The 27768-nt window shown below is 41.1% G+C and overlaps 3 protein-coding genes across 12 annotated transcripts in view; 2 read left to right on the top strand and 1 right to left on the bottom strand.

Annotated features, from left to right (window-relative positions):
* si:dkey-264d12.5 (trichohyalin) overlaps nucleotides 1–4907 on the bottom strand; it is a 50203-nt gene extending 45296 nt beyond the window's left edge. For 7 of the 8 annotated variants that reach the window (XM_010882018.5, XM_010882021.5, XM_010882022.5 and 4 more), the window contains exons 1-2: nucleotides 4597–4907; nucleotides 1025–1145 (exon numbers count right to left, since the gene is read on the bottom strand). In XM_010882018.5, coding sequence (XP_010880320.2) covers nucleotides 1025–1145; nucleotides 4597–4611 — 136 coding nt within the window. In that variant the 5' untranslated portion in view covers nucleotides 4612–4907. Of the gene's footprint in view, nucleotides 1–1024; nucleotides 1146–4596 lie in introns of those variants that run through there. The other variant, XM_020055771.3, reaches the window with a different exon arrangement.
* Nucleotides 1146–15055, top strand: si:dkey-264d12.4 (epithelial membrane protein 3). 2 transcript variants are annotated; one of them, XM_010882025.3, is made up of 6 exons: nucleotides 1146–1207; nucleotides 9590–9736; nucleotides 10959–11163; nucleotides 11616–11718; nucleotides 13820–13960; nucleotides 14330–15055. In XM_010882025.3, exons 3-6 carry the CDS (start codon nucleotides 11086–11088, stop codon nucleotides 14506–14508), a joined length of 501 nt encoding a protein of 166 aa, XP_010880327.1. In that variant the 5' UTR covers nucleotides 1146–1207; nucleotides 9590–9736; nucleotides 10959–11085; the 3' UTR covers nucleotides 14509–15055. The 2 variants fall into 2 exon arrangements, with proteins under 2 accessions (XP_010880327.1, XP_010880325.1); XM_010882023.3 differs by having other exon boundaries at nucleotides 10869–11163.
* Nucleotides 15056–16470: 1415 nt separating this feature from the next.
* Nucleotides 16471–25862, top strand: fam83e (family with sequence similarity 83 member E). Of its 2 annotated transcripts, XM_010882026.3 has the most exons (8): nucleotides 16472–16819; nucleotides 17020–17813; nucleotides 18099–18245; nucleotides 22250–22374; nucleotides 22463–22906; nucleotides 24125–24353; nucleotides 24475–24687; nucleotides 24957–25862. In XM_010882026.3, the coding sequence occupies exons 2-8, from the start codon at nucleotides 17343–17345 to the stop codon at nucleotides 25152–25154; spliced, it is 1827 nt and encodes a 608-aa protein (XP_010880328.2). In that variant the 5' UTR covers nucleotides 16472–16819; nucleotides 17020–17342; the 3' UTR covers nucleotides 25155–25862. The 2 variants fall into 2 exon arrangements, with proteins under 2 accessions (XP_028969613.1, XP_010880328.2); XM_029113780.2 differs by lacking the exons at nucleotides 24125–24353; nucleotides 24475–24687; nucleotides 24957–25862 and adding an exon at nucleotides 23399–23546 and having other exon boundaries at nucleotides 16471–16819.
* The last annotated feature ends 1906 nt before the right edge of the window (nucleotides 25863–27768 follow it).

The raw sequence follows: 27768 nt of genomic DNA, 5'->3' as shown, positions 1-27768 counted from the left end.
TATCCCAACAGACTAAAGGCTGTAATTAAAGCAAAAGGTGATTCAACCAAATACTGACACAAGGGGGTGATCCTTTTTCCAACTCAGTGATTATGTTTTATTATTGTTTTAATTTTTTTATGACATGTTGGGGTTATATCTTTCACTTGGATGTTATAAGTTGCACTGAGTAAATAAAGCTGAATGAAACAAAAACCATGATGGATGGATGGATGAAACAAAAACTGTGTCTGTCAGGCTGCAAAGCAACAAAATGTGATTATTTTAAAGGGGGGTGATTATTTTCTATACCCACTGTATATAAAGGCCCGATACTTCCTCCAGCATGTCAGAGCAAATGAACTACAAGGAACTCTCTGTTGACTTCAGCAATCTGGGGAATAAATTGCTAAAGCATTAATCATTCCCAGGAGCACAGTGGGCTCCATCGTTGTGAAAAGGAAGTTGTTTGGAACAACCATGAATACTCCAAGAGTTGGCTGTCCAGACAAACTAAGTAACCATATACAGTAACAGATATTCAGTGTTTGTCTGCAGAGACGAGAACCTGCCAGAAGGACAACCATCTCTGCAGCACTCCATCAATCAGGCTTTTAGTGTCTAGACAGAAGCTACTCCTGAGAAAATAACGATGTGACATTGAGTAAGGTTGCAGCAGGATACAGGCGCAGAGGTGGTGGACAAAAAACGTAGACAGTGATGGGACACGCGCAGCTGATATTTCAACCCAGTCTCCTCAAAGCGGAAGGGCCGAGGCTTTGCATCAGAGCAGAAATAACACATGATTGATGACGTTGGAAGCTTTGGACATCACGCAACCCTCTGATAGCGTTTCAGACCGTTTGAAAGATATGGCGCTTTCCCACTCCATTGTTGAAGCTGGCTGCTCAGCTGCTCCTCTATTTAACTGAACAGTGTCCGCAGTACTTTTAGCCTTTTGGCTGATGTAACAGATACACATTTGTTTTTCACAACTTTATAATCATCACATCATATTCATGTACCACTTTTCATTAGGTCCCACCTTGCTGTTGTGTAATGCGTTGAAGCTGGTCCCTGAGGACCTCATTCTCCTGTTCATACTGCCGGGCCAGGGACTCTCTCTGCTCTGACACTCTACGAATGGGCTCCAGGAACCTCTGCGCCTGAGAGAGCCATGTGTCATTAGCCCACCCAAACAGACACAACATGGTGAACACAGCTGAAGGTTTGCATGAACAACTACTTTCCGTGTTTTATTTGCATTCTTTTTAAAAGCTGTGTGTTAGCCTGCATTTGAGTAGTCTCTCTGTAATAGATGCGTTACCCGACCCGATCTAATAGCTAGCCAGAACACAATGCCAATCAGAGAGGTATGACAACGCACAACCAATAACACAGTGGAGGAGCTTAGCCTTCTCTCCCATGGGTGCCAACCTTAGCCATGGACAGGGACACAGAACAGAGAGACAGGGACACAGAACAGAGAGACAGGGACACAGAACAGAGAGACAGGGACACAGAACAGAGAGACAGGGACACAGAACAGAGAGACAGGGACACAGAACAGAGAGACAGGGACACAGAACAGAGAGACAGGGACACAGAGATGACACATCTGGCATGCAAATTCATGGCAAAATTCTATGCATATAAACAAATTAATAGTGCAGATTTTTTTGTATGGGAAAATGTACATCCATTTTTTAAATAAAGATCATGAAAAAAATTACAGTGAGGTAATTTCTCTTTAGCATGGTTTATGATTAAGCGTAGTCTGGCCCAAGGGTGTGAATGTGTGAAGTTGACCAGAAAGGCTTGCCAGGTGGGCTCTCATCACCACTGGGATGTCCTGCCTCCAATATCATTCGGGTGCGGAGTCACTGGCTTGTTGTTGTCTCTCTGTTGCGCACATCGTGCAATTGGGCTGAACTCTGCTGGGAATACTCGGCCCTCATTCAGGGTGGTTGCAGTTGGTGGGTATCCCTTTAGTTGATGCTTGGCAATGTGAGTGGACTGATTTCCTGCCTGTTGGGCCCTGTCCGGGGCCTCTCTTAGCTCCAAGGTCTTACGCTGCTCTATTATTTTACCGGAGGAATAGGGTCAGTTCTCCTTCTCCACTATAAATCCTTGTAGATCTAAGGAATGCATTTTCTGAATTTTCCCTGTCTCCTGCCCTGTTTTAAACTTCGGAGGACATGAGGTCTTGTCCGACACCTCCAGAGTACCAGTCTTGAAGGACTTGTTGCTGTCCCTGTTCAGGGTCCTCTTGGTTGTGTTGCAGATCAAGACGATTCCTGAACATTTCAGCGACCCCCCCCCACCCCCAGGTTGTTCCTGTCCTTGACCATCTGTTCATGCTTCCAACCTGGACTATGTTTAAATAGACTAATTATTACAACTTGTACTCTTAATATGTTCACCAGCCACAGCCTGAAGAGGACTGGTCACTCCTCTGAGCCTGGTTCCTCCCTAGGTTTCTTCATATATTTCGGGTGTTTTGTAAAAGCACGTTGTGACAACTGCTGATAAAAAGGGCTTTATAAATAATGTTGATTGATTGAAATGTATTTTCTTCTGTTATTAGATCTGAGTTAGGGTGGGAAATGTATTTCTTTCTTTCATTAGATCTGGGTTTGGGTGGGAAATGTTTTACTTATATTATTAGATCTGGGTTTGGGTGGGAAAGCAAGAAAATCTGCCTCCAAAATACTGGGTCTTCAGACATTCTAGAGGGAGAGGGCCATACCTCTTACAAATGTTTCAGTGTTGTTATTGATAGTGTTTTATATTCATAATTGAGCAAATTGTAATGCAAGCTGTAAAGCAAATTGTCTACGGTCAATAATAGACTGTTCACTCTGAAGGAGACATGACAAAATCTCTGTGCAAGCTCATTCTCCTATTTATCCTCCTGGGTTATAAGGAAATCTCTCCGCTCTGACAGGATGCTTATAAGCTCTATGTTTCGCCCAATGGTCAACACCTGACAAAAATGCTCATCCTCTGCATGTCAACTTGTAAATACTAAGATATTAGAAACAGACCATCCATTAGGGGCAGTTGTGACTGCAGTTAGAGTTGAAGCGGAATAATGACAAATATCTACAGTTCGTCTAAGTTTGAGTGATTGTTGGACTGCCTCTGCACATACATCTTTCACTCAGAGAGAGGAGAGTCGAGTTTGTGCAAGCACAGTTTCATCTGGTTATATTGGTCTTGCCCTACTAATGCGTTTTGATAAAACAAATGTTCTTTCACAGCTAAAAAATCATTGTGGAGCCTTAATCGATTGTATTACATATTATATCAATTTTATGTGATAAATGTCAGTGCAGGTTTTTTATTTGACCTTTTCTGAAATAACCTCCAAAAAATGCTTGTTGGCTTGTGCAGTACGCCATTCAGCCGCCTTTGGGGATGTTTGAAAAGGTCAACGTTAAAACCCATGAGACAGTTCAACATTACCAAAAGTGATTTGAGTGTATAGAAATTGTAGAACTTTGGGGTCACTTAGGAATGTCCATGTTTTATTAATGAAAAGCTAATTTGTTTATCCATTAAAATAACATCCAATTGATCAGAAATACAGTGTAGAAATTGTTAATATTGTAAATGACTCTAGTACCTGAAAATGGCTGATTTTCAATAGAAAATCTACATAGGTGTACAGAGGCCCATTATCAGCAACCATCACTCCTGTATTCCTGTGTTTGCTAATCCAAGTTTATCATTTTAAAAGGCTAATTGAGCAGTCATTAGAAAACACTTTTGCCAAAGGACAGTTTTATTGCTTCTTGAATCAGCACAATCAGTTTTCAGCGTGGCTAACATAATCGCAAAAGAGTTTTCTAACAATCAGCCTTATAAAATGATTTATTCGGATTAGAAAACACAACGTGCCATTGGAACACAGGACTTATGGTTGCTAATAATGGCCTTCTATACGCCAACGTAGATATTCCATTAAGGATCTACTGTTTCCATTTACATTAGTCATTTACAACTTTAACAATGTATACACTGTATTTATACACTGTATATCCATTAGGGGCAATGTATACACTGGACACTAACATTGCTTTTCTTTCAAAAACAATGACATTACTAATTGACCCCAAACTTTTGAACGGTAGTGTACGTCATTATTTCCCTTTAATTAATGTAACAACATACACATTCGGCTGGCAAAGATTTACGTATAAGATCCTGTATCCCCCTGAGACCAGTTTAGGACAAACTCTTAAGACTGGGACCGCCATCCACATAAGACTGGGAAACAACTGTTGGTACTGACGTCAACTGCCGTCGGGATAGTGCAGAGAACTTTCTTAAATGTGCAGCTGTTTAAATGCCCATCATATTTTACCAAGACCTTGCTATTTTTAGAGTTTGTAGAGGAATATATTAGAAGGAGTATGTTATTAAAATGGCAAATTGATCTTCCTTCAGTTTCGCCAGAGAACCTGTCACTGTTATGGAGGGCTTATTTCACTCATTGTGTACTTCTTGTCATCAGAAAAGTGGATTGGTGAATCAATACGTCTACAATAGGATACAAAGTACATCAAATTGTTTAACTGTGAAAATCTGACAATCAGAAATAACTGAACTTACCACTCTCTGCTCCATATCTTAACACAAACGAAACAACTCGAAACTTTAAGATTATTGTTATTCACGCGTTTAGTCCCAAAGATTCCCAGAGCGAAACAAAGAGATGTTTTCCTAAAATCACGTATACAAACTTGCTTTTTAAAATGGCACATTCATTGTCGTTTTTCTTCGACGAAACCAGGCATTTTTGTGCCACGCATCGTTATAATGCATAGAGCAGTCCACTGGGTTTTAGTTCGGACATGGCTGAAAGTGAATATACAATTAAGGCGTTAGCCTGTGTAAACCATCATTGCTCTACGATGCATGGACGAGGACTCCATATGAGCCAGCCCTATTTCCAAAAAAGGAGGCGTTTTTATAAGCAATTCTGTGACTCCTCTTGGTAAAATCTGTCCAAACATGAAATATTTCTCTATCGTTTGCGTAATAGCTTATACAGGATTCAAGCTCACCCTTTCGCTTAAATTTATTATCAATGTTTCTGGAAAAGGAATACAACATACATACGTTAAACCTGCATAGAATTACGTTTTCTACTCTCAAAAGATAAGGCTTCAATATTTCTCAAGTTATTTGCAGATTTTTTCTGCCACATAATTTACCAAAAAATTTTTTTATTTAAACATTACCGTGAGTGTTTTGGTTTTGTCACGGTACGAGACACTGACAGTGAACTTTGCCTCAACTCTTCTCTAAACCAGCAGAAACACTAGAGGGCGCTTGTATAACGCACTCCACAACCGATTTGCAAACAAACCAGAACTCGACTCAGAGGGCAGATACTAGGGTCGAACCTCTGTGGGGGTTGCAAATAACTAGATGGGCTGCGGATTCGTCTTTTTTTCAGACTTTATGTGGTTGTCTGAGATTAAACGCCTGAAATGAGAGCCCTGTTGCTATTTGAACAAGCATTCCAAAAGACAAAATAGGATGTGCTTTGCCAAGAGGTTCAAAGTAATGCTCTAAAGTAAAATGTTTTACTGTTTAATCCAGTAGTTTTTTTTTGTTTTCTGTTGTCCATAGTACACACATTCACAAAGAATTGTGTTTCAAACAAGGCCTGAGTCTTGATATCTACCTTTGATTTCCTGGAGCAGTCCTGATGTTCCCAATTGCCTGTTTCAGCTAATTCCTCTCTCTGAGTGGGGCTACTGCTTATTATGATAGCCACGGATAGCTTGCTGATGCTGGGAACAAATCGGGCATTAACAAGTGAGGAATAAAATTTACTTTCATAGGCAAATATAGAAGATTGTAACAACCTCCTGGATGTGAAATTTTTTAAAGATACAGCTGACTTTATCTTAGCAATGTTACTTCCCTCAGGGTGCACAATGGCTGGTGCTAATGAAGACATGACAAGTTGATCCAGTGGAATTATATGAATGTATGTTTCATTGGAAGTCAAATGTGACTAGGTAATGAGAACCACAGAAACATCTGTGTTTAGATTCTCTGTGCTTAGGTCACACTCTGCCAACCACAGGAATGTGAAATGTTTACTTTGACACTATTGATAGCTCCCTTATCTTGGACATATTGGGTTACGCGGACACTTTTTAGCCTGGTTTAAATCTTATTTATCTGAAAGATATCAGTTCATATGTGTGGATGGCATGTCCTCTGACAAATCAAAATGATGCTTTGGTGTTCCTCAAGGCTCGGTTCTGAGCCCATTATTGTTTTCACTATATATGCTGCCTCTGGGTGATGTCACCCGGAATCACAATGTCAATTTTCACTGTTACGCTGAAGACACACAGTTGAATATTTAAATGAAACATGGAGAAGCCCCAAAATTAGCTACTTTGAAAGCATGTGTTTCCGATATTTGGAAATGGATGACAGAGAACTTTTTCTTTCAAACTTAAGAATAACAGAAATGCTCGTTTTAGGATCCAAGAAACAACGAGTTTTGTTGGCAGACCTTACAGTGAACCTCGACGGTTGTATGGTTATATCCCAAAAAACTGTGAGAAACCTCGGTGTTACTCACGACCCTGATCTCTCCTTTGATGAACATATAAAATATATCTCAAGATATATACACTCACCTAAAAGATACACACCATACTAATACTGTGTTTGACCCCCTTTCGCCTACAGAATTGCCTTAATTCTACGTGGCATTGATTCCACAAGGTGCTGAAAGCATTCTTTACAAATGTTGGCCCATATTGATAGGATAGCATCTTGCAGTTGATGGAGATTTGTTGGATGCACATCCAAGGCATGATGGATCCATGTTCTCATTCTGTTTACGCCAAATTCTGACTCTACCATTTGAATGTCTCAACAGAAATCGAGACTCATCAGACCAGGCAACATTCTTCCAGTCTTCAACTGTCCAATTTTGGTGAGCTTGTGCAAATTGTAGCCTCTTTTTCCTATTTGTAGTGGAGATGAGTGGTACCCGGTGGGGTCTTCTGCTGTTGTAGCCCACCCGCCTCAAGGTTGTGCATGTTGTGGCTTCACAAATGCTTTGCTGCATACCTCGGTTGTAACAAGTGGTTATTTCAGTCAAAGTTGCTCTTCTATCAGCTTGAATCAGTCGGCCCATTCTCCTCTGACCTCTAGCATCAACAAGGTATTTTCGCCCACAGGACTGCCGCATACTGGATGTTTTTCCCTTTTCACACCATTCTTTGTAAACCCTAGAAATGGTTGTGCGTAAAATCCCAGTAACTGAGCAGATTGTGAAATACTCAGACTGGCCCGTCTGGCACCAACAACCATGCCACGCTCAAAATTGCTTAAATCACCTTTCTTTCCCATTCTAACATTCAGTTTGGAGTTCAGGAGATTGTCTTGACCAGGACCTCACCCCTAAATGCATTGAAGCAACTGCCATGTGATTGGTTGATTAGATAATTGCATTAATGAGAAATTTAACAGGTGTTCCTAATAATCCTTTGGGTGAGTGTATGTTCATATATGATGGCAATGCTTTTCTCTCCGGTTACCCTGATAAATCAATAAATAAACTTCAGTTGGTGATGAACACGGCTGCAAGTAATGGACACATTGTAGTCTCCCACCCCAGGACCGACCAGGCCCGACCTTGCTTAGCTTCAGAGGCACAAGCCAGCAGTGAGATGCAGAGACCTTCCATAGACATACAGACAGAACTTCTTCAGTTTTCCATGCTTGTCATTCCCACTAATATTCAACTAATCATATATTCTACAGTTATACCTAAAGGAGAATCCAAATCAATGCCCTTTTTTACTTATGACTTACAAACACACCTGTAGTAAGAGAAACTGTAGTCTGGCCTGACATCCTGATCTCTCCCACAAGGCAACCTTTATAATAAAAGCAGTACATACTGCACATTTTGTGTAAACTAAGCTGACATGGTCAGCCTCCATACCTTATAGAGGAGGGTTGGCGGTTAGGCTATCTGCTCTGCTGGACATTATTGCCTGTCACATTCCCAACCAGCTACAGGATGATCAACAGTTAGTGGACACCGGTTCTTCATACTTATCCTGGTACATCTATCTCCTAGTGGTGAACATAAAAAACAGAGTAATTTGTAAGTCAGTATTCAAGCAATTGAATCAAGAATCAAGGCAATTTAGTCAATTTAGGCTATATCAGTATCTGAAGCAACAACTGTATGGAGGGAATTTAGTAAATACATGATTTATTGGAAGCTACGGTTGCACTTGTTTACATTGATTAACTAACAAGATATACATTACTGGTAGCATTTGTTATTACTAACGATTAGGTATGAGACTAATTTAGCAAACATTAGGTTACTGTACTGTCATTTAGCAAAAACAATTGCTAACTCAGCACACATAAGTAGCTATAGGACTGGAGCTAGCTGCTGTATCGAATATTTTGCCGTCACTTGTGTCCACAGTGTCATCATGTTAATTTGGTTTACATACAACAAACATCTAGATATCTAACATACATATAATACGAAAGTAATGATGTTCACTTTACAAAGCAAATCTAGCTAAAACATTTACCTTAATCAAATGGATGTGCAAGCCAGGATGTCCTGAATTAGAGCCCATACCTCGTCCCATCGAAGTGGTTGGCAGCCTCAATAATTCTGAGGCTTTTCTGGGAGACATATTTATTTAATATAGACCTAAATGGCATTCCTTAAACCAGAGGTGTCAAACCGGTTCCACGGAGGGCCGAGTGTCTGCAGGTTTTTGCTCTCTCCTTGTACTTGATTGGTTAATTAGGTCACTGATTGGTTAGTTTCTACCCTCACCTGGTTGTGTAGGTATGAACTAGGAACCAATTTATAGGAAAAACCAAAAACCTGCAGACACTCGGCCCTTTGTGGAACCGGTTTGACACCTGTGCCTTAAACCAATACTTTACCAGCCCATCGGTGCATGTCACGCTTAAAATCAGTGCGTGCTACCACCGCCTGGTGGCAAAACATGCAGCAGATCTCTGCTGCGGTAGAAGTCTAGCATGTAAAAAGTCACGTGTAAAAAGACAGTCAATTGAGAGGCCCGTCTGAGTTGTAACTGATGACTTGACCTCCCATTTCCAGATTTGTCTGCACATTCACAGATGTACGCATTTACAGATTTGTCCACACATTTACAAATCTCAATAAAAGATCATATGATGTACAATTCTCCTGAGAAATAGAAATAATGATGTACAATACATTCATCTGACAGATGGCACTCAGTAGCCTTATACTGTTCTCCTCTTCCAATTTGCCTTAGGGTTTGGAACAGGTCTAAAACAAGGTATTTATCCAGATATGTGAATACTGTGCCTAAACACTTGGAACAGAAAATGTAAAAATGTACAATAGAAAACATTTTGCATGATTGACTTTGTTTTTGACTTTATGGGGTTCCAGTCCAGTTGTCAATGGTCATTCAGGCAGTTAGTCCTGTCTGTTGACATTGGGTGAGGGCAGAGGAAATGGGCGTTGAAGAACTCCCCTGAAACCCACTCCCACAGCATTCCAGCCCTAGTCTTTCTCTGAATATTGCAGATAGAGATTGTGGGAGAAGAGCAACACCAGAGGGGGTGGATATCTGGCATCTGTGAAAAAAACCCATGGGAGTAGCAAGAGAGGGGTAGGTACTGAGGGTTACAGAACCAGCCACTTGGCCCCAGGAACTGACATTTGCAGTCTAAGGTAAGCAATTCAGAATATCACTGATCTGAAATTGACTGGAGGGTCCAGATTAAACTTTGCTTAAATTGCTATCTATTGTGTTTTTGTCTTGTGTTTTTGTATTCAATATAACATCTGGTGTTATATGGTTATTCATAATCAATGAACGTTTATAATAAAGTGTTTCTTTATTCGCTATCTGAAGTGTACTGTTTTCAGTGTCAATGCACTTTGTTTTTCCTCAACAGTTCTCTCCTGTGCTCGTCCTTCAAATTGGCTTGTTTTCGTGCTATGTGCTGTTACTACATAAATAGTACAATGTGCCTCAGCGGTGAAAACGCTTGCAAGCCAGATAAAGAATGTGACAGGAGGCATACCTTTCAGAATAGTCATTACCAACACCCGTGACTCCTTCTGTTGCCTGCATAGTTACATGTAGTTGTTGTGTCTGAGTTTAAAGAGAAGACAGTCTGCCCTATTCGGTACTGGATGTGTGAGCTCCACTACTCTGTTGTCATTCATCCCATGAACAGGCCTTGTCAGAATGGAACAGCTATAAGGGAAAAGCTAAATGAGTCTTTGCCATAAATTAAATACAATTAATTGATTCATAACTCCTCTCCAAAATTCCTCTTATTCCATATGATATTTAATAGAAATGCATCTCAGATTATTTAAAACAAAAGTTTAAACCTCATTTAGGATGAGGATGTGTTTGATCTTGTCCATGATTTGCCTCTAAACTATGAATAGGCTGAAAGGAAATCGACAGATGTCTATATACAACATGTTTGTAGGGTAATTCAAATTCTAATAGTCATGATTATAGTAGAAGCAGAAGGGTTTCTGACAAGAGACAGGATGTTTGTTTACTCAAGCTATAGAGTGACAGAGCCTTGCTTGTGTTCTTCAGAGGCTGTTCAGGCTTTGTAGATACTGTGAAATTCCCCTGTCTGAGAGGCCTGTGCTGGTTTCAGAGATATGCAGAGAGAGATAGTCACTGAAGACAGATGTTGAGGAGCATGATAAATGAGAACACTTCCTCCTTAGAGAGAAAGAAAGAGATGGGGGAAGAGATTGACTGTAATTATTACTTTAATGTCGTTATATTGTAAATGAACAATTATTTCCAGAGTACACTCTCTATGTTTAGAACCGCTGGCTGTCCTCAGAGGAAGACTGTCTGTGTCCAGAACCACGGGCTGTCCCCAGTTGAAGACTGTCTCTGTATCCACTACCACAGGCTGTCCCCAGTGGAAGTCTGTCTCTGTGTCCAGAACCACAGTCTGTCCCCAGTGGAAGACCGTCTCTGTCCAGATCCACAGGCTATCTCCAGTGGAAACCTGTCATTGCTCCCAGCACCAGCAATTATGGTTGTCCTGCTGATATCCGTGACTGTGCTGCATCTGGTCACTCTAGCCATGCTTTTGATTGCCATAATGGAAAAGGTGCACTCCAAAAAATACTTATTTTATCTTGTTTTCAGGTTAAACCATCTAACAATCTTTAAAATAAGAAAAAAAATTCTTAACAAGCTGAAGATATATTAGATAATACTGCTTGTTCTTAGAAAATATGCCTTGAATATCAATTAGTTTGTCTTGTTCCAATACTAGATTATTTCATTTATTTCAAGCAAATATCCCCCCAAATGTAGTGGCATTTTCGGCAATGTGAGACTCCAGTGGTAAAGTTCCACTGATAATCCAGTGGTTAGGACCTAGCTGGATGGCCCGATAAAACTGCTATGCAGAGAAGATTTAAACAGAACAAAAATAGGCTGTAATACTGGCAAATTGTAAGGTATGCAGATGCAGTAGCATTGCGAGTTTGATCAACAATAGCACATTGAATGCATTATTATTTTACAGTGTGTATTGTTTTGTGTCCATGTTCATAGTCCTGGTGGGTCTGGGACGACACTGAGATCAGAAACCTCTGGTATAACTGCATTCATGACAACAGGACAGGGAATTGGCTGTGTGCTGCCTCTGATGAAAATGGTAAACACAATACGAAGTTAAGTATTATTCTCTTCATGATCTAAGTGAAAAAACATGACAATGGAGTGAGAACATTTAGCTTGTAACAAGAAATTTTTTTATGAAAACAAACGCAATGTAGTGTAATTCAAGCACAACTTGATTTTTAGAAGGAGACAATGGTTTTTTAATTCAGAAAACAAGAAGATCAGGGTTGTTTGTTGCTGTCTGAATTAGATTGTTTCCATCTTGCTTTCAAAAATGTCTGTTTTGGCAGATTTTACTGTTAATTCAAACATTTCTTTCTGAATTCAAGTTTATTTATTTTTTTACATTAAGTACCAGTCAAATATTTGGACAAACCTACTAAGGTATTTCTTTAGTTTTACTATTTTCGGCATTGTTGATTAATGATGAAGACATTAAAACTTTGAAATAACACATAGGGAATCATGTAACCACAAAAAAAAGATCAAAATACATTTTGTATTGTAGATTCTTCAAAGTAGACATTGCCTTTGCCTTGATGACAGCTTTGAACACTCATTACTTTCTCTCAACCAGCCTCAAGAAGAAATCACCTGCAATGTCTTTAAATTAACAGGTGTGCCTGGAATTTATTTTCTTCTTAATTTGTTTGAGCCAATCACTTGGGTTCTGACAAGGTAGGGTTTGTATTCAGAAGACCATCATTACATCTTTACTGTAATTGTCAAAATTATGTCAAGAAAAGCTAAAAGAGAAACAACAGTCCATCATCACTTTATGATATGAAGGTCAGGTCAGTCAATACAGAACATTTCAAGAACTTTGAAATTTTCTTCAAGTGCAGTCACAAAACCATCATGTGCTATGATGAAACTAGTTCTCATGAGGGCCCAGGGTTACCTCTACTGCAGAGGACAAGTCCATTAATGTTAACAGCCTCAGAAATCAGCAATAAACTCAGATTGCAGCCCACATCAGTGCTTCATAGAGTTACAGACACATTAAGTAACAGACACATCTCGACATGAACTGTTCAGAGTAGACTACGTGAATCTGGCCTTCATGGTAGAATTGCTAAAAGAAAAACACTACTGGAGGACACCAATAAGAAGAGACCTGCTTGATCTGAAAAACTGGCTCCGCCCCAGAAGCAAGATGCCGCACTGGGACAGGTGGAGGGAGGGTCCACCCCCGAGGCAGGACAGGGCACCGGTGCAGAGGGGGGCTTCGCCCTGAAGCAGGATGGGGTGCTGGACCACAGTGTGGCTCCGCCCCCAAGGCAGGACAGGCAGATTGAGAAGGTGGCAACAGGGGTTGGACCAACCCCTGCTGGAGCAGCAGGAACCCCTCTTCGGCCCACTCCAGAGGCGGTTGCGGTAGTTGCTCAGCATCCCTCTGGGGGTGGCACTGGGGTTTCCAAGCTGGGGAACGGTACTGGAGGTACCTCGCTGGGGACGAGTAGGCAAGAACAGGAGCTGTCGCCTCCTCCACCGTCTCCTACTCCTGGAGCTGCAGGTGCTCTCCAATAAGCCCCTGCAAATGTTGCGGCAGGGGCTCTTCATCCAGCCCCTCCAACGACCCCCATAGCCCACCCCAAAAAAACTTATCTCCCAAGTCTTCTGTGCTTGCCCTTGGGGTCGCCGGTGTGACCGCCACCCTGGTATCCTGAACGGGACCCAGAGCGAGGTTTCTGCTCTGCAGTGGTGGTTCATTCTATCATGGTCAGGGGTAGGCACGACATGAGGTGCAGAGCAAGAACGGGAAGTCATTCATTTTATTTATTCCCAACCAAAACAACAGAAGAAGTAGGTTAGAAGGAGCAGGTTACCACAAATTGAAGGGTTAGGGTTAGGCTGCATTAAGAATCGAAAGTATAAATGTAATTTGATTTGTTTAACACTTTCTTGGTTAAACAATGCAGTGCAGAAAAAAAGTAATTCAGTATAGGTTCCATGTTGTTGAGGATGTACTGTATCTTTTTCCAACCAAGTTCCAACATCCTTCTGCATGATTATACAGTTCCTTTGGGAGTGAATCTCTTTGTTATGTTGGTGTGTTCAGTTTCCTACTATTCAGATTAAATATGTCTGTTGGGTCCCAATGACATACATGGCTTCCATTCTTGTTCCTCCAGACTGGTTGCAGGCTGTCCAGGCGCTGATGGTCCTTTCAGTGGTGTTCTCATCTGTCTCCTTCATGGCCTTTCTGGGGCACCTCTTCACCATGTCTAAAGGAGGGGTCTTCTATTTCTCAGGCCTCTGTCAGGCTGTCACAGGTACAATCACTTGCCCGTTAATGACAACCAGGCAGCTTGTGTGTTCTGTGTATTAATTTAGAGGTTTTGTCATTAACGTAGAGTCAGTTTCCTGATTCACTTTTCATTGTGGTTATAGATTCAGACAGATATATTGTGGTTATAGAGTCAGATGTTTCATGATTCTCTGTTCATTGTGGTTATAGATTCAGACAGATATATTGTGGTTATAGAGTCAGACGTTTCCTGATTCTCTGTTCATTGTGGTTAGATATATTGTGGTTATAAGGTCAGATGTTTCCTGATTCTCTGTTCATTGTCGTTATAAAGTCAGGCAGATATATTATTCAAAGATGATTTCTGTCCCTGACCCCTCTCTTCCTCCTTCAGGTTTTACATCATTTGCTGCTTGTCTCATCTTCACATTCCACTGTAAAGAGATCCTGGGTGACACCAGAGACCTGAGAATCGGTCACTTTGGCTACTGCTTCATCTTAGCCTGGTCCAGTGTGCCCCTTCTGCTCTTTAGTGGAGTCGTGTATGTACACTTGCGCAAGAGCCCGAAATAAGGGCTGTTTGCAATATCACTTGACTAGTAAACAATAATAGAGACACAATTCATAGGTATTTTTTTCATGTTTCACAATTCATAGGTATTCAAATTCATGTTTGTTTCCGAATTTTCTTGGAAACACAAAGATGGGGATTGTATTTGATTTCTTATCTGATTTACATATACTGTATTCTGTTTATGTACTATTAATACATATGTTAATTACAACTTTGAAGAACTGAGTCTTCATTTTATGGAACATTTTAGGGGACTGCTGATTATACTGCTAGAGTGTTCATTCTGTCATTCCGGTAATTAACTATTGATTTTCACACAATCTTTCTCATGAAAAGCAAGACATTTCTGAATAAGGGATCTCAAGCATTTCATTTGTTTTTAAATTGAGGTGTAATATTCATTTGCACCACATGCCCACAGTGGGGCGCTCCAGAATGATACACAACAATGTGCCACTATGTTTTTTGTTTGAGAGACTCCTTCTGTGAAGTGTCAGTCCTGGTTACCTACCGCAGTGTACACCAAAACCGTCTTACAGTGTTCTATGGATATGCTCAAAGAACAACATTAACTGACATTAAAGAAGCATTCCATTTATCAACAACCCGCATCTATTAATCCACATCTTACTGACATTCTGGGCTTGAGGAAGTTGGCATCAAAAGCAGGTGTCAGAAGAGACTGAGGGATTTAGGCTTGCAGGACAGAAAGTGTATTTCAGTATTTCAGTGGAAGTGTTCATCCAGTCCATCTACTATTATGAACTGATCTGTCATTCTGGCTAGACCTGTTCAGCTGGTGGACTGTCTCAGTATTCAAAGTAAATTCAAAGGCAATCTTTCATCAGTACACAACTGATACATTAAAGGAGAATTTCATTCTTTTAAAACTGAATATTCCATTGTTCCTCACTCTGAAAGGAGCTTGTGGGTAAAGAAAATATATATTGTTCTATAAACAACCATTACAACATTTAGCTAACTAGCCACTGCTGGCTAATACTCAACAAACTTAATGGGTTAATATGTTCTTTTTATTGGCCAGTCTGAGAGATGGCTTTCTCTTTGCAACTCTGCCTAGAAGGCCAGCATCCTGGAGTCGCCTCTTCACTGTTGACTCTGAGACGTGTGTTTTGTGGGAACTTTTTAATGAAGCTAGACACTCTAATGTAGTTTTCCTCTTGCTCAGTTGTGCACCAGAGCCTCCCGCTTCTCATTTTATTCTGGTTAGAGTCAATTTGTGCTGTTCTGTGAAGAGAGTAGTACACAACATTGTAAAAAATCTTCAGTTTCTTGGTAATTTAAAACATGGAATAGGCTTCATTTCTCAGAACAAGAATAGACTGATGAATTTCAATAGAAAGTGCAATTTTTCTGGCAATGTTTTGCATTTAATCGAACCCACACATGCTGATGCTCCAGATATTCAACCAGTCTAAAGAATGTCAGTTTTACTGCTTCTTTAATCAATACAACCGTTTTTAGTGGTGTTAACATAATCACAAAAGGATCTTTTTAATTAGCCTTCTAAAATGATAATCTTGGATTAGCAAATACAACGTGCCACTGGAACACAGAAATTATGGTTGCAGATAATGGGCTTATGTACACCTATGTAGATATTCCATAATTTAACAGTATTAATAATGTCAAATCTGTATTTCAGATCTATTTGATGTTATTTTAATGGACAAAAAATTGCTTTTCTTTTTAAAACAAGGACATTTCCAATCATCCCCAAACTTTTGAACAGCAGTGTACAGCTAGTTTTTGTAAAAACAGAATAATGTATTACAGTATATTTAGGCACATACATGTATTTCAGGTTGAGGAACCATCAGGTTAAAAATCTGAGAAATTATTCTTTAAGGACAGAAATACGATATCTGTAAGGAGACACATAAACACGTGTTTATTTCACATGTTTAATGTGAAATAAGATTACAGGGTAAGCCATTATTAATATCTGACGCAGATAGTGGGTCCCAAGTTGAGAGATTGCAATAATAAACACTCAGAGACAGAAAGAGAAAGAGAATGTGGGCCTGTAACGTGAGAGACAGAGGCAGGCGAGTGAGAGAGAAAGCGAAACGTGAGGGACAGATAGTTTAAAAGGACTGGAAGGTGAAGGAGAGAGACGGGAAGGTTAGAGAGAAAAAGGGGAGGTATGGAGAGGCAGGTGAGAAAGAGGAATTATGAGCAGAGACACTATGGAAAGGTGAGGGAGGAGTTGGACCAGAAGACGGAGGGGAACAAAGTCTATAACCAGTTAGTGGTAATGAGTTCTGTTGGAGAAATGAAGCGTAAGGGGTGAGTGGTGTCTCTCTTCTAACATATCTATAATTATTTCAATATTTTCATATGTTTCCACCTTTAAGGACAGTGTAGTGATTATATATCATGACTCCTTATGTCAACAAGGACTTGTGAAATGTTTGTAAAGGGCTGGGAATGTTTTTGTCAGTGTTATAAAGATCATTCCCCTGAAGACACATATCTCTATGTTACAGGCGTTAACTCAGCCTAAATTGTACCAGCATATATATTTTTGGGATTCTGGACCATTCTTTTCATAAAATCTGATGCAAGAAACAAGATATATTGGTGACTGCTTTTCTCTCAGAGGAAACAGAGACTGTTCCGTTGTCCATACTGTTCCAGTGACATCTATCAGTCTGTAAGCATCACAAGTGTAAATAGTCTCAGGACAATGATCTTGGATCACTGCAGACCTGATATAGCACTGTGCAGACCTGCAGGTCCTATATGTGGGGACGAGCCCTGAGAGTTCAATAGACAATCCTCATACCCAAAGGCAGAGGAAGCTGCAGACATGTCCAACTCTCAGGAACAGAGTCTCGATGAGGATGTGATAATCCTGCCCGTGTCCGCCTCCAGCCCCAACTACCACCACTGCGAGGGGGAACGCTATGCACTGGAAGGCCTGCTGAGCTCAGGCCCTGAGGATTTCTACAGGAGGCTACAGGACGAATGTCTCATCCCTTTCCTCTCACAAGAGGAGGTGAACCTGATCAGTGACTGGGTCCAGGACTACCAAATCAGCCAGGTTCAGCTGGAAGAGATGGAGGGTGCTGAGGATGGATGTAGCTCAGGGGTGCAGGACTTCTCTACCAGTTACTTCCCCACCCAATCAGACACCCCAGCGCCCTGCCTGGAGCTGGGATGGCCAGAGAAGGTCACCTGGATGGGAATGGGTAAGGTGACGGTTCACACCAGCCCACATGCAGACGGACAGCCACCTATCAGGGAGATCATCAGAAGACTGCTGCAGGGGGCTACCAAGGTACGTCTGAATGGTTCAAAGTGACCTTCTGTCCAGACACCATATTGGAACCAAGCCTACGTGAATTTGTCACATAAGTAAAAATCTTGCTAGTTGTATGAAAAAGGTTATTTTCAGCGGATTCGCTTCAGTGAGTCTTAACAGCGCTGTCGCCCCGGCTACGGAATGGCCCTGGCTCCGATGAGTCAGCGTTAATGCGATCGCTTCGCAGGAATATGCACCGCAGCGTGGAACAGGGCTTTTTGGTCTGTGGATTATTCCTCTGATTCTCTGTATGCTCTACAGCTGATTGCCATGGTGACAGACCGACTGACAGACAGTGCTGTGATCGGAGACCTCCACACCATGGCTTCACAGGGAGTCCCGGTTTATGTCATCCTGAACCGGAGATCCATCCAGGAAACCATGAACCATAACAGACTGAGGCATCCGGTGGGTAACTACAGTATTTAAGGATGCAGAATTAGCACATATCACCCTTGATGTCTTTCATACCACATAGTCAATCCCACATTATATATAACGTTGTTAACCAGAAGTCTGGGTTTCCAGAAACCACAACTACATAGCAATAGTGTCTCCCTAATGATGAAGTACTGTACTTCATTTTTGCCGGTGTGTGGAATGTAGCATCTGGGGGAAGCAACCGATCTGAACAGTTGTTCCAGATTCCCTCTGACTTTGCATCTCTGTTTGTGGCTAATGAGGACACATCTGTGTTAATAATATCACAGAAAACACAGATAACATTGCTGCAATATTAGAGAATATTAGAGAGTCACATTGCATTACTAGTCGACTTGTTAGGCAAATGTCTGTGTGATGTGCAATAAATGTTTCCCAGACATCACTCCCTTAATGTCAAATGGAACTGACCTAGAAAGATGTTACTATCTTTTCAGAAAATAAGATAACTTTTCAAGGTAAAATGCCAAAAACATGAATGTTTCCAATTTTCTGTGAATGTTCCATCATCTTCACTTGAAGCATGGTTGTATTATTCTCAGAAGATGAGGTATGAAACATTTCTGTGTATTTTCTAGTTGTATTTATTTGTTAATCTTTTTTTACTTTTTAAAACAACCTAGGAGAAACCTAGGAGTGTTACCTACCATGCTTAATGATTAATTACTCTTTTGGCAAAGTTAGGGATGCTCATTTTACACCAATCAGCCATTACATTATGACCCCTGACAGGTGAAGTGAATAACACTGATAATCTCGTTATCATGGCACCTGTCAGTGGGTGGGATATATTAGGCAGCAATTGAACATTCTGTCATCAAAGTTGATGTGTTAGAAGCAGGAAAAATGGGCAAGCATAAGGATCTGAGCGACTTTGATAAGGGCCAAATTGTGATGGCTAGATGACTGGGTCAGTTCATCTCCAAAACTGCAGCCCTTGTGGGGTGTTCCCGGTCTGCAGTGGTCAGTACCAATCAAAAGTGGTCCAAGGACAGAGAAGCAGTGAACCAGCGACAGGGTCATGGGTGGCCAAGGCTCATTGATGAAAATGGGGAGCGAAGTCCGTGTGGTCCGATCCAACAGTTAAGCTACTGTAGCTCAAATTGCTGAAAAGGATAATCCTGGTACTGATAGAAAGGTGTCAGAACACACAGTGCATCGCAGTTTGTTGCGTATGGAGCTGCGTAGCTGCAGACCAGTCAGGGTGACCATGCTGACCCCTGTCCACTGCCAAAAGCGCCTACAAAAGGGGCACGTGAGCATCAGAACTGGACCACTGAGCAATGGAAGATGGTGGTCCGGTCTGATGTATCACATTTCCTTTTACATCACCTAGATGGCAGGGTGAGTGTGCATCGCTTACCTGGAGAACACATGGCACCAGGATGCACTATGGGAAGGAGACAAGTTGGAGGAGGCAGTGTGATGCTTTGGGCAATGTTCTGCTGAGAAACCTTGGGTCCTGTCATTCATGTGGATGTTACTTTGACACCTACCTAAGCATTGTTGCAGACCATGGCAACGGTATTCCCTGATTCCTCTTTCAGCAGGATAATGCTCCCTGCCACAAAGCAAAAATGGTTTGAGGAATGCAAAATGAGTTCAAGGTGTTGACTTGGCCTCCAAATTCCCTAGATCTCAATCCAATCGAGCATCTGTGGGATGTGCTGGACAAACAAGTCCAATCCATGGAGGCCACATCTCCGAACATACAGGACTTAAAGGATCTGCTGCTAACGTCTTGATGCCAGATACCACAGCACACCTTCAGAGGAGTCTGGTGGAGTCCATGCCTTGACGGGTCAGGGTTGTTTTGGCGGCAAAAGAGGGACCAACATAATATAAGGCAGGTGGTCATAATGTTATGGCTAATCGGTGTACAGTGGAGAGAACAAGTATTTGATACACTGCCGATTTTGCAGGTTTTCCTACTTACAAAGCATGTAGAGGTCTATAATTTTATCATAGGTACACTTCAACTGTGAGAGACAGAAAATCATATTGTATGATTTTTAGATAATAAATTAGCATTTTATTGCATGATATAAGTATTTGATCACCTACCAACCATTAAGAATTCTCACAGAGCTGTTAGTTTTTCTTTAAGAAGCCCTCCTGTTCTCCACTCATTACCTGTAATAACTGCACCTGTTTGAAATCGTTACCTGTATAAAAGACACCTGTCCACACATTCAATCAAACAGACTACAACCTCTCCACAATGGCCAAGACCAGAGAGCTGTGTAAGGACATCAGGGATAAAATTGTAGACCTGCACAAGGCTGGGATGGGCTACAGGACAATAGGCAAGCAGCTTGGTGAGAAGGCAACAACTGTTGGCGCAATTGTTAGAAAATGAAAGAAGTTCAAGATGATGCTCAATCTCCCTCGGTCTAGGGCTCCATGCAAGATCTCATCAAAGATCATGAGGAAGGTGAGGGATCAGCCCAGAACTACACGGCAGGACTTGGTCAATGACCTGAAGAGAGCTGGGACCACAGTCTTAAAGAAATCCATTAGTTACACATTACGCCGTCATGGATTAAAATCCTGCAGCACACGCAAGGTCCCCCTGCTCAAGCCAGACCCTCAATGTCCAGGCCCATCTGAAGTTTGCCAATGACCATCTGGATGATCCAGAGGAGGAATGGGAGAAGGTCATGTGGTCTGATGAGACAAAAATAGAGCTTTTTGGTCTAAACTCCACTCGCTGTGTTTGGAGGAAGAAGAAGGATGAGTACAACCCCAAGAACACCATCCCAACCGTGAAGCATGGAGGTGGAAACATCATTCTTTGGGAATGCTTTTCTGCAAAGGGGACAGGACGACTGCACCGTATTGAGGGGAGGATGGATGGGACCATGTATCGTGAGATCTTGGCCAACAACCTTCTTCCCTCAGTAAGAGCATTGAAGATGGGTCGTGGCTGGGTCTTCCAGCATGACAATGACCCAAAATACACAGGCAGGGCAACTAAGGAGTGGCTCCATAAGAAGCATCTCAAGGTCCTGGAGTGGCCTAGCCAGTCTCCAGACCTGAACCCAATAGAAAATCTTTGGAGGGAGCTAAAAGTCCTTATTGCCCAGCGACAGCCCCGAAACCTGAAGGATCTGTAGAAGGTCTGTATGGAGGAGTGGGCCAAAATCCCTGCTGCAGTGTGTGCAAACCTGGTCAAGAACTACAGGAAACATATGAACTCTATTATTCAATATATACCCTATCTTTGGCAGAGCTCCAAAAATCTTATTAAACATAGCCAGCAACAAACAAACAACCATTATCATTGATTTCTCCACTTTACGTTTTAATACCTCACAGTCTGTCGGCTGCATTTGGTAAACAAAACTTTAATAAGTTGAGTAGTGCACACTTCTCCCAAAACAGAATTACATTTTCTGTCCATTTTCTAAATTCTTTTTATGCAATTTTACAAACTGCATATGGAACAACTCTTTAAAATGTTTCCTATCCGGTTTGAAATCAGTAGTGAACATCATGTATTCGAGCCATTCAATTTCTTGAAATGTGATGTCCAATAAAATATTTTGTGTTGGTTGCAGTGGTTTATTTTTTTAAATACACAAATTGCCTCAACCTCCAAGGAGATTTGAAGATTTGGATGCATTGCCTCACAAGACAAGCTATATTTTAGTGCTGAAAAGAAAAACAAAAACTTTATATAAAAAAATATGCTTGAATTAGGTAAGACAAATCTGCCAATGGCTTCAGAAAATGTTACCAGTCATCAGACATTCTGTAAATAACTTATCCATAACTAAATAATTTTAAAAATAAGAAAATAGGATTTTTTAAGTACAAAATCTAAAATATCAGGCTTGTATATGTTGTTTTTGCAGTGCATGAGTTCCAAATATAAAGCAGAATTGAAGGTCCAAGCCTCTGTCCAATTCAATGACTGAATCGACAGGTTTAAAATCAGGCAAATATTAAGGTATTGTGATCTTTCGCAGAATATACGGGTTCGTGTTCTTGGAGGTAATAACTTCTTTTCGAGGGAGGGAAAGATGGTAATGGGAGAAATGAAAGACAACTTCCTTCTGGTGGATTTGGAGACCGTGGTTAACGGCAGTTACAGGTAAAGCGGCAACGTGTTTCCCCCTGTTCTAACTTCATTACACAGAGTTCCCTCTGACATAACAGCTTCTTTTCATTTTGTTCACCAGCTTCACATGGTCAGACGCCCACCTGCACCGGCAGCTGGTGACAGTACTGACTGGGCCAGTGGTGGAAACCTTCGACAGAGAGTTCCGGATCCTCTTTGCAGCATCACATCCAGTTCCAGACAACTGGAAGACTGGCAGGTCCCCGATTGATGCACCTCTATCCCACTCAGAGTTCCTGAACGTAGATAAACGGCCCAACTACCTCCCCATGGAGGCTATCGAAGGCCCCCCTCTTCATCCACCTTCAGACCCTCTTATGGACTGGGTGGCTCTTGGTGATGTCAGCAGTCCGGTTAATCAGTTCAAGGAAACCAGGGACATGAACATGAACATAAAGGAATCAGGGCAACATTTAACAGCTGTGAACAATAAGCCACCTTTTCAGGAGGAGATTTGTCCAAAGGAGTTAAACTACCACATGACTACACCTCTGGATGAGGGGAGGTACGTGTGCAATAAAAGTAGATGAATTCCCACTATGTGATTCCTTGTTATACCTGTTAACAAAAGGCCACAGCTCCTAACTGAAATCAAAAAAAATTGTTAAGGGCTTTAGAGCTGATAAGGTTTCAAAGTGAACAAATGTTATGTTTTATGATATCAGGTTTAATCTTTCACCTTTTGTTACCTTCTGAACTTTAACTCTTTTGATGGATTAAATCCTCTCAGTTGAACACTATAACTGTCATTGCAACACCACTGAACTTTACTGACTGTCAGTTAAAGTGTTGCATGCAAACCAGTTAAGCTCCCCTCTTCCCTTCAAAAAAACTAGTAAAATATGACAGACCTCTTAAACTACTACACTTTGAATCAGTATGGTAATAACGGATGTTTTGGGGATTTAGATTTGTTTTTCGGGGTGGGGGGTGTATCCATTGTGTAATATTGGGGCCTGGTGAAACAAAATCCTGCTCTTCTATTTTACTAATTCAGAGGTATACCCACAATTAACCCAAATTAACCCTAATCACACCAAAGATTGGAAGACATCGATGAAAAGGCAAGACTTTCATCTTTCAGCAGATACTCTGTTTACCCAGATACGGCCTACCGTTCAGACTGAATTAACATAGGTGCCACAGATATGGGGTACGTACATTCAAAAACAGATACAAACATAGCGCTTGTGTCAGTGTAGACCCATAGTTTTGTAAGATTGAGGGCGTAGAAGCCAAGAACATACAAAGCCAGATGTGAGGTGTGGCTGCAAATACTGTGAACAATTCTATAGTCTTGTCTTTTCATTTTGTGCCTTAGCACCATGTTCTTTTCAATACTTTTATATTGTGACAGCTGTAGCTGGTTCTGTATAATTTACACTGAGGTCTGTTTGTACTTTTCCTGTTCCAGGATATGGGCCAAAATAAATGTGATGACAAAAACAAACTGCTGGATAATGAAACAACATTCAAGCGAGTCCAATCTGGAAATATGTGTTCAGTTTAGAACGTTATGGCATCTTTTGAAGAAGCTAATGTGTTTACAATTAATGAATAGCAGTGTTATAACCACTTGTTTTCAGGCTTTAGTTTGACTTAATCAGACCACTGCCTTATGTGAAATAGTGTGACAGCCACCTACACTGTGTTACTTTCAGAATTTGGTAGACTCCCGTTGTGAACTGAGCCATGGTCCTAAAATGTACTCTTTCTTTCTTAGGGTCCAATACAAAACATACGTCAGACACTACTCTAAAGGGGATGTGAATGGGTCTGTGAGGCACAGTGGAAATGAAATGGAAACAGGTCCAAAAGAAGAAGCTGAGGCCTTATCCTCCATACAAAGAAGGGATCGTCCAGCTAGAAGGGAAGACATTACGGTAGATTTCCAATCAGATGAAGACAATTCTGTAGTCAGCTCTAGGGTCAATTGCCCTTCTACTTTTAGGGTGAGTCTCTGATATAAATAGTCCCACTGCGCCTGATTGATTGTGTGTGGAATAACAATTGTGTATCATGTAGAGAACGTTTAAGGACATAGTATGGAAGGTTTACTTTTCTCTCATGCAGAGACACGTGACACTGAACAGGCTGCAAAGTGAAAGCATTTCTTCTTTGAATGACATCATGAAAAGACTGCAGCCTAGTCAGACCTATTCAGCCAAGCTGAGAGAGGCATCTAAGACCACCATGTCAGATCTTAGCATGTCAATGATGGATTTAAGAATGATGAATACAAACCCAAGCTTTCAAGAAAAAGGACCATCAGTGCCACAAGCTAGTGTAAGTGTGGGTTTATGTTTTATATCTCTTGCCCCTCAGTGTGTGTGTATGTGTGTGTGTGTGTGTTTATGTGTGACCCACCAATTTAAGAAATCTGTTGTTTAACCCTTGAACAACACAGCTAATTTCTCCTGAAGTTGCCCTGAATAAGACCTTCCGATAAATGACAAACAAGTAAACATGTAAAGGCCTGTAAGAGTAGATAAATACAAAGATATAATTATAGAAACCATCTGCTAAGAAATTCTGATTTTCTCTTTACTCAACAGTACTTTGATGCTTTTCGAATGACCCCAGCCCTCACACTGATGAGGAACAGGAGTGATGAGTTAAAAACTGGGATCTTAAGGCCTCCCAAAACCTTCATGCCTCCCACCACCAGGCCTCGCAGTAACAGCTTTGGGTTCCCATGGACCTGGAGAAGGCCACAGACTGACTTGGACAGAGGGGGGGAGGAGAGGATGTGACTGAGTGAAGAGACCAGGGTACTGTTCCTATGTCAGCAGGACAATGTTAGCTAAGTTGAGTACAGAGTCTATTGTTGAATAGAACTGATACATCTGATCTGCAACTTCACTGTAAGTGATTAATGTGTTTACTTAGCTGATGAATCATGGACACCACCTGTTAATGGCAGCAGGTGAAGGAATGTATTGAGGTATTTTGTTTGAAATGTATTGAGCTGAATCAATATTTCTCAGTTGATCATTTCATATTAACATAACATAATGAGGAAACAGGACACAGGTGAGAGGCAAGCACAGGTGAAACCAATAAACTAAGGGAAGCTAAACAGAACATAAAAAGATACACCAGAACTGAAACACACAGAACATAGAAACAGATAGACCAGAACTGAAAAAAACTGAACATAGAAAGCAATCTGTGGCCGGGCGTTACAACAGTATTCTGGTTTCAGCCCCTAAACGAATGTGAAACATGTATCTGTTTACATACACACAGGTCTTGGTCCGCAGCACCATATTTCCTTTTTTTATATCTAATTTTCTTCTTTCTTATGATTATGATAAACTAAACTTACAAAAATTAATACAATTTGTTTTAGTTTATTTTCAATCAGGTGACCTTTTTTATATTATCATGTTCCCCAAAAATACAATCCTGTTTCCAAAACTGTTGTAATGCTGTGAAAATGTAAAGAATTACAGAATGCAATGAAGTGCAAATTATTTTAACCCAATATTCAATAGAAAATAGTATAAAGACAACATATCAAATAATGAAACTGAGAAATGTTATTGTTTTTTGTAAAATATTTGCCCACTTTGAATTTTATGCCAACAACACGTTTCAATAAAGCTGTGATGGGCAACAAAACGCTGGAAAAGTTGTGTAATGCTAAAAAGCAACCTGGTCGAACATCTCACAACTAATACGTTTTATTGGCAGCAGGTCAGTAACAAGATTGGGTATAAAAAAAACATCCCAGAGAGGATGAGTCTTTCAGAAGTAAATATGGGAAGGGCTCCATGAAGGACTGCATGGGCAAATAGTGCAACAATTTAAGAATAATGTTTCTCACTGTGAAATTGGGGGTGCATTAGTGTACATGGCATGGGTGACTTGTACACTAATGCACTCTGAACAATATACAGTGGGGAGAACAAGTATTCGATATTACATACTTACCAAGCATGTAGAAGTCTGTAATTTCTATCATATGTACTCTTCAACTGTGAGTTACAGAATCTAAAACAAAAATCCAGAAAATCACATTGTATGATTTTTAAATAATGAATTTGCATTTTATTGCATGACATAAGTATTTGATACATCAGAAAAGCAGAAGTTAATATTTGCTACAGAAACCTTTGTTTGCAATTACAGAGATCATATGTTTCCTGTAGTTCTAGACCAGGTTTGCACACACTGCAGCAGGGATGTTGGCCCACTCCTCCATACAGACCTTCTCCAGATCCTTCAGGTTTCGGGGCTGTCGCTGGGCAATACAGACTTTCAGCTCCCTCCAAAGATTTTCTATTGCTTTCAGGTCTCGAGACTGGCTAGGCCACTCATTGACCTTGAGATGCTTCTTACGGAGCCACTCCATTGTCCTGTAGCCCATCCCAGCCTTGTGCAGGTCTACAATTGTATCCCTGATGTCCTTACACAGCTCTCTGGTCTTGGCCATTGTGGAGAGGTTGGAGTCTGTTTGATTGAGTGTGTGGACAGGTGTCTTTTGTACAGGTAACGAGTTCTGGATTTTTGTTTTAGATTCCGTCTCTCACAGTTGAAGTGTATCTATGATAAAAATGACAGACCTCTACATACTTTGTAAGTAGGAAAATTGGCAGTGTTTCAAATACTTGTTCTCCCCACTGTAGTTAACACCTCCCTCTCCACTGGCATTGTACCACCCACTCTCAAGATTGCAGCAGTCACCCCCATAACCAAAAAGCCCAATGATGATCTTGATGACCTGAGTAACATCCGTCCCATCTTAAACCTTCCATTTGTTGACAAAATACTGGAGCAAGTGGTGGCTAATCAACTTCAACAACACGTTCACAGCAATAATCTCTACAAACAATTCCAGTCTGGTTTTCGCACTAAACACAGCACTGAAATAGCATTGTTCAAAATCACCAACGATCTGCTTCGTGCTGCTGACTCAGGTCTTTAATCAATCCTCATCTTACTTGACCTCAGCATAGCCTTTGATACCATCTCACATCAACTTCTCATAGAATGTCTGGCTGGTGTCAGTATCACAGGAATGGCACTCTTCTGGTTTTCCTCTTACCTCACTGACCATCAACAGTTTATCCAATTGAAACATCACAGATCAAGTTGCGTGACTGTCACACAGGGTGTCCCCCAAGGGTCAGTGCTTGGCCTTCTCCTGTTAATCATATACCTCCTACCCCTGGGCAGGATTAAGCAACACCAGAATATTCTCTTCCACAGCTATGCAGATGACACCCAGCTCTACCTTTCCACCAAACCTGCTACTGCCCATACTCCCATCTGCCTCATCAACTGCCTCCAAGACATTCATAATTGGATGAACACAAAACTTCTTAAAACTCAACAGCAGTAACACAGAGGTCATGCTCATTG

The sequence above is a fragment of the Esox lucius genome, chromosome 17, assembly GCF_011004845.1.
Source record: "Esox lucius isolate fEsoLuc1 chromosome 17, fEsoLuc1.pri, whole genome shotgun sequence".
NCBI lineage: Eukaryota > Metazoa > Chordata > Actinopteri > Esociformes > Esocidae > Esox > Esox lucius.
Note: the sequence above shows the minus strand (reverse complement) of the source record. Positions and strands in the feature narration are given on the sequence as shown.

Excerpts from the sequence above, each read along its gene's own strand:
- si:dkey-264d12.4 (XM_010882025.3), top strand. The coding sequence starts at position 11,086 with ATGGTTGTCCTGCTGATATCCGTGACTGTGCTGCATCTGGTCACTCTA. Across the intron at positions 11,164-11,615 it reads TGATTGCCATAATGGAAAAG|TCCTGGTGGGTCTGGGACGA; the intron begins GTGCACTCCAAA and ends CCATGTTCATAG. Across the intron at positions 13,961-14,329 it reads CCTCTGTCAGGCTGTCACAG|GTTTTACATCATTTGCTGCT; the intron begins GTACAATCACTT and ends TTCCTCCTTCAG.
- fam83e (XM_010882026.3), top strand. The coding sequence starts at position 17,343 with ATGTCCAACTCTCAGGAACAGAGTCTCGATGAGGATGTGATAATCCTG. Across the intron at positions 18,246-22,249 it reads ATAACAGACTGAGGCATCCG|AATATACGGGTTCGTGTTCT; the intron begins GTGGGTAACTAC and ends GATCTTTCGCAG. Across the intron at positions 24,688-24,956 it reads CATCAGTGCCACAAGCTAGT|TACTTTGATGCTTTTCGAAT; the intron begins GTAAGTGTGGGT and ends TTTACTCAACAG.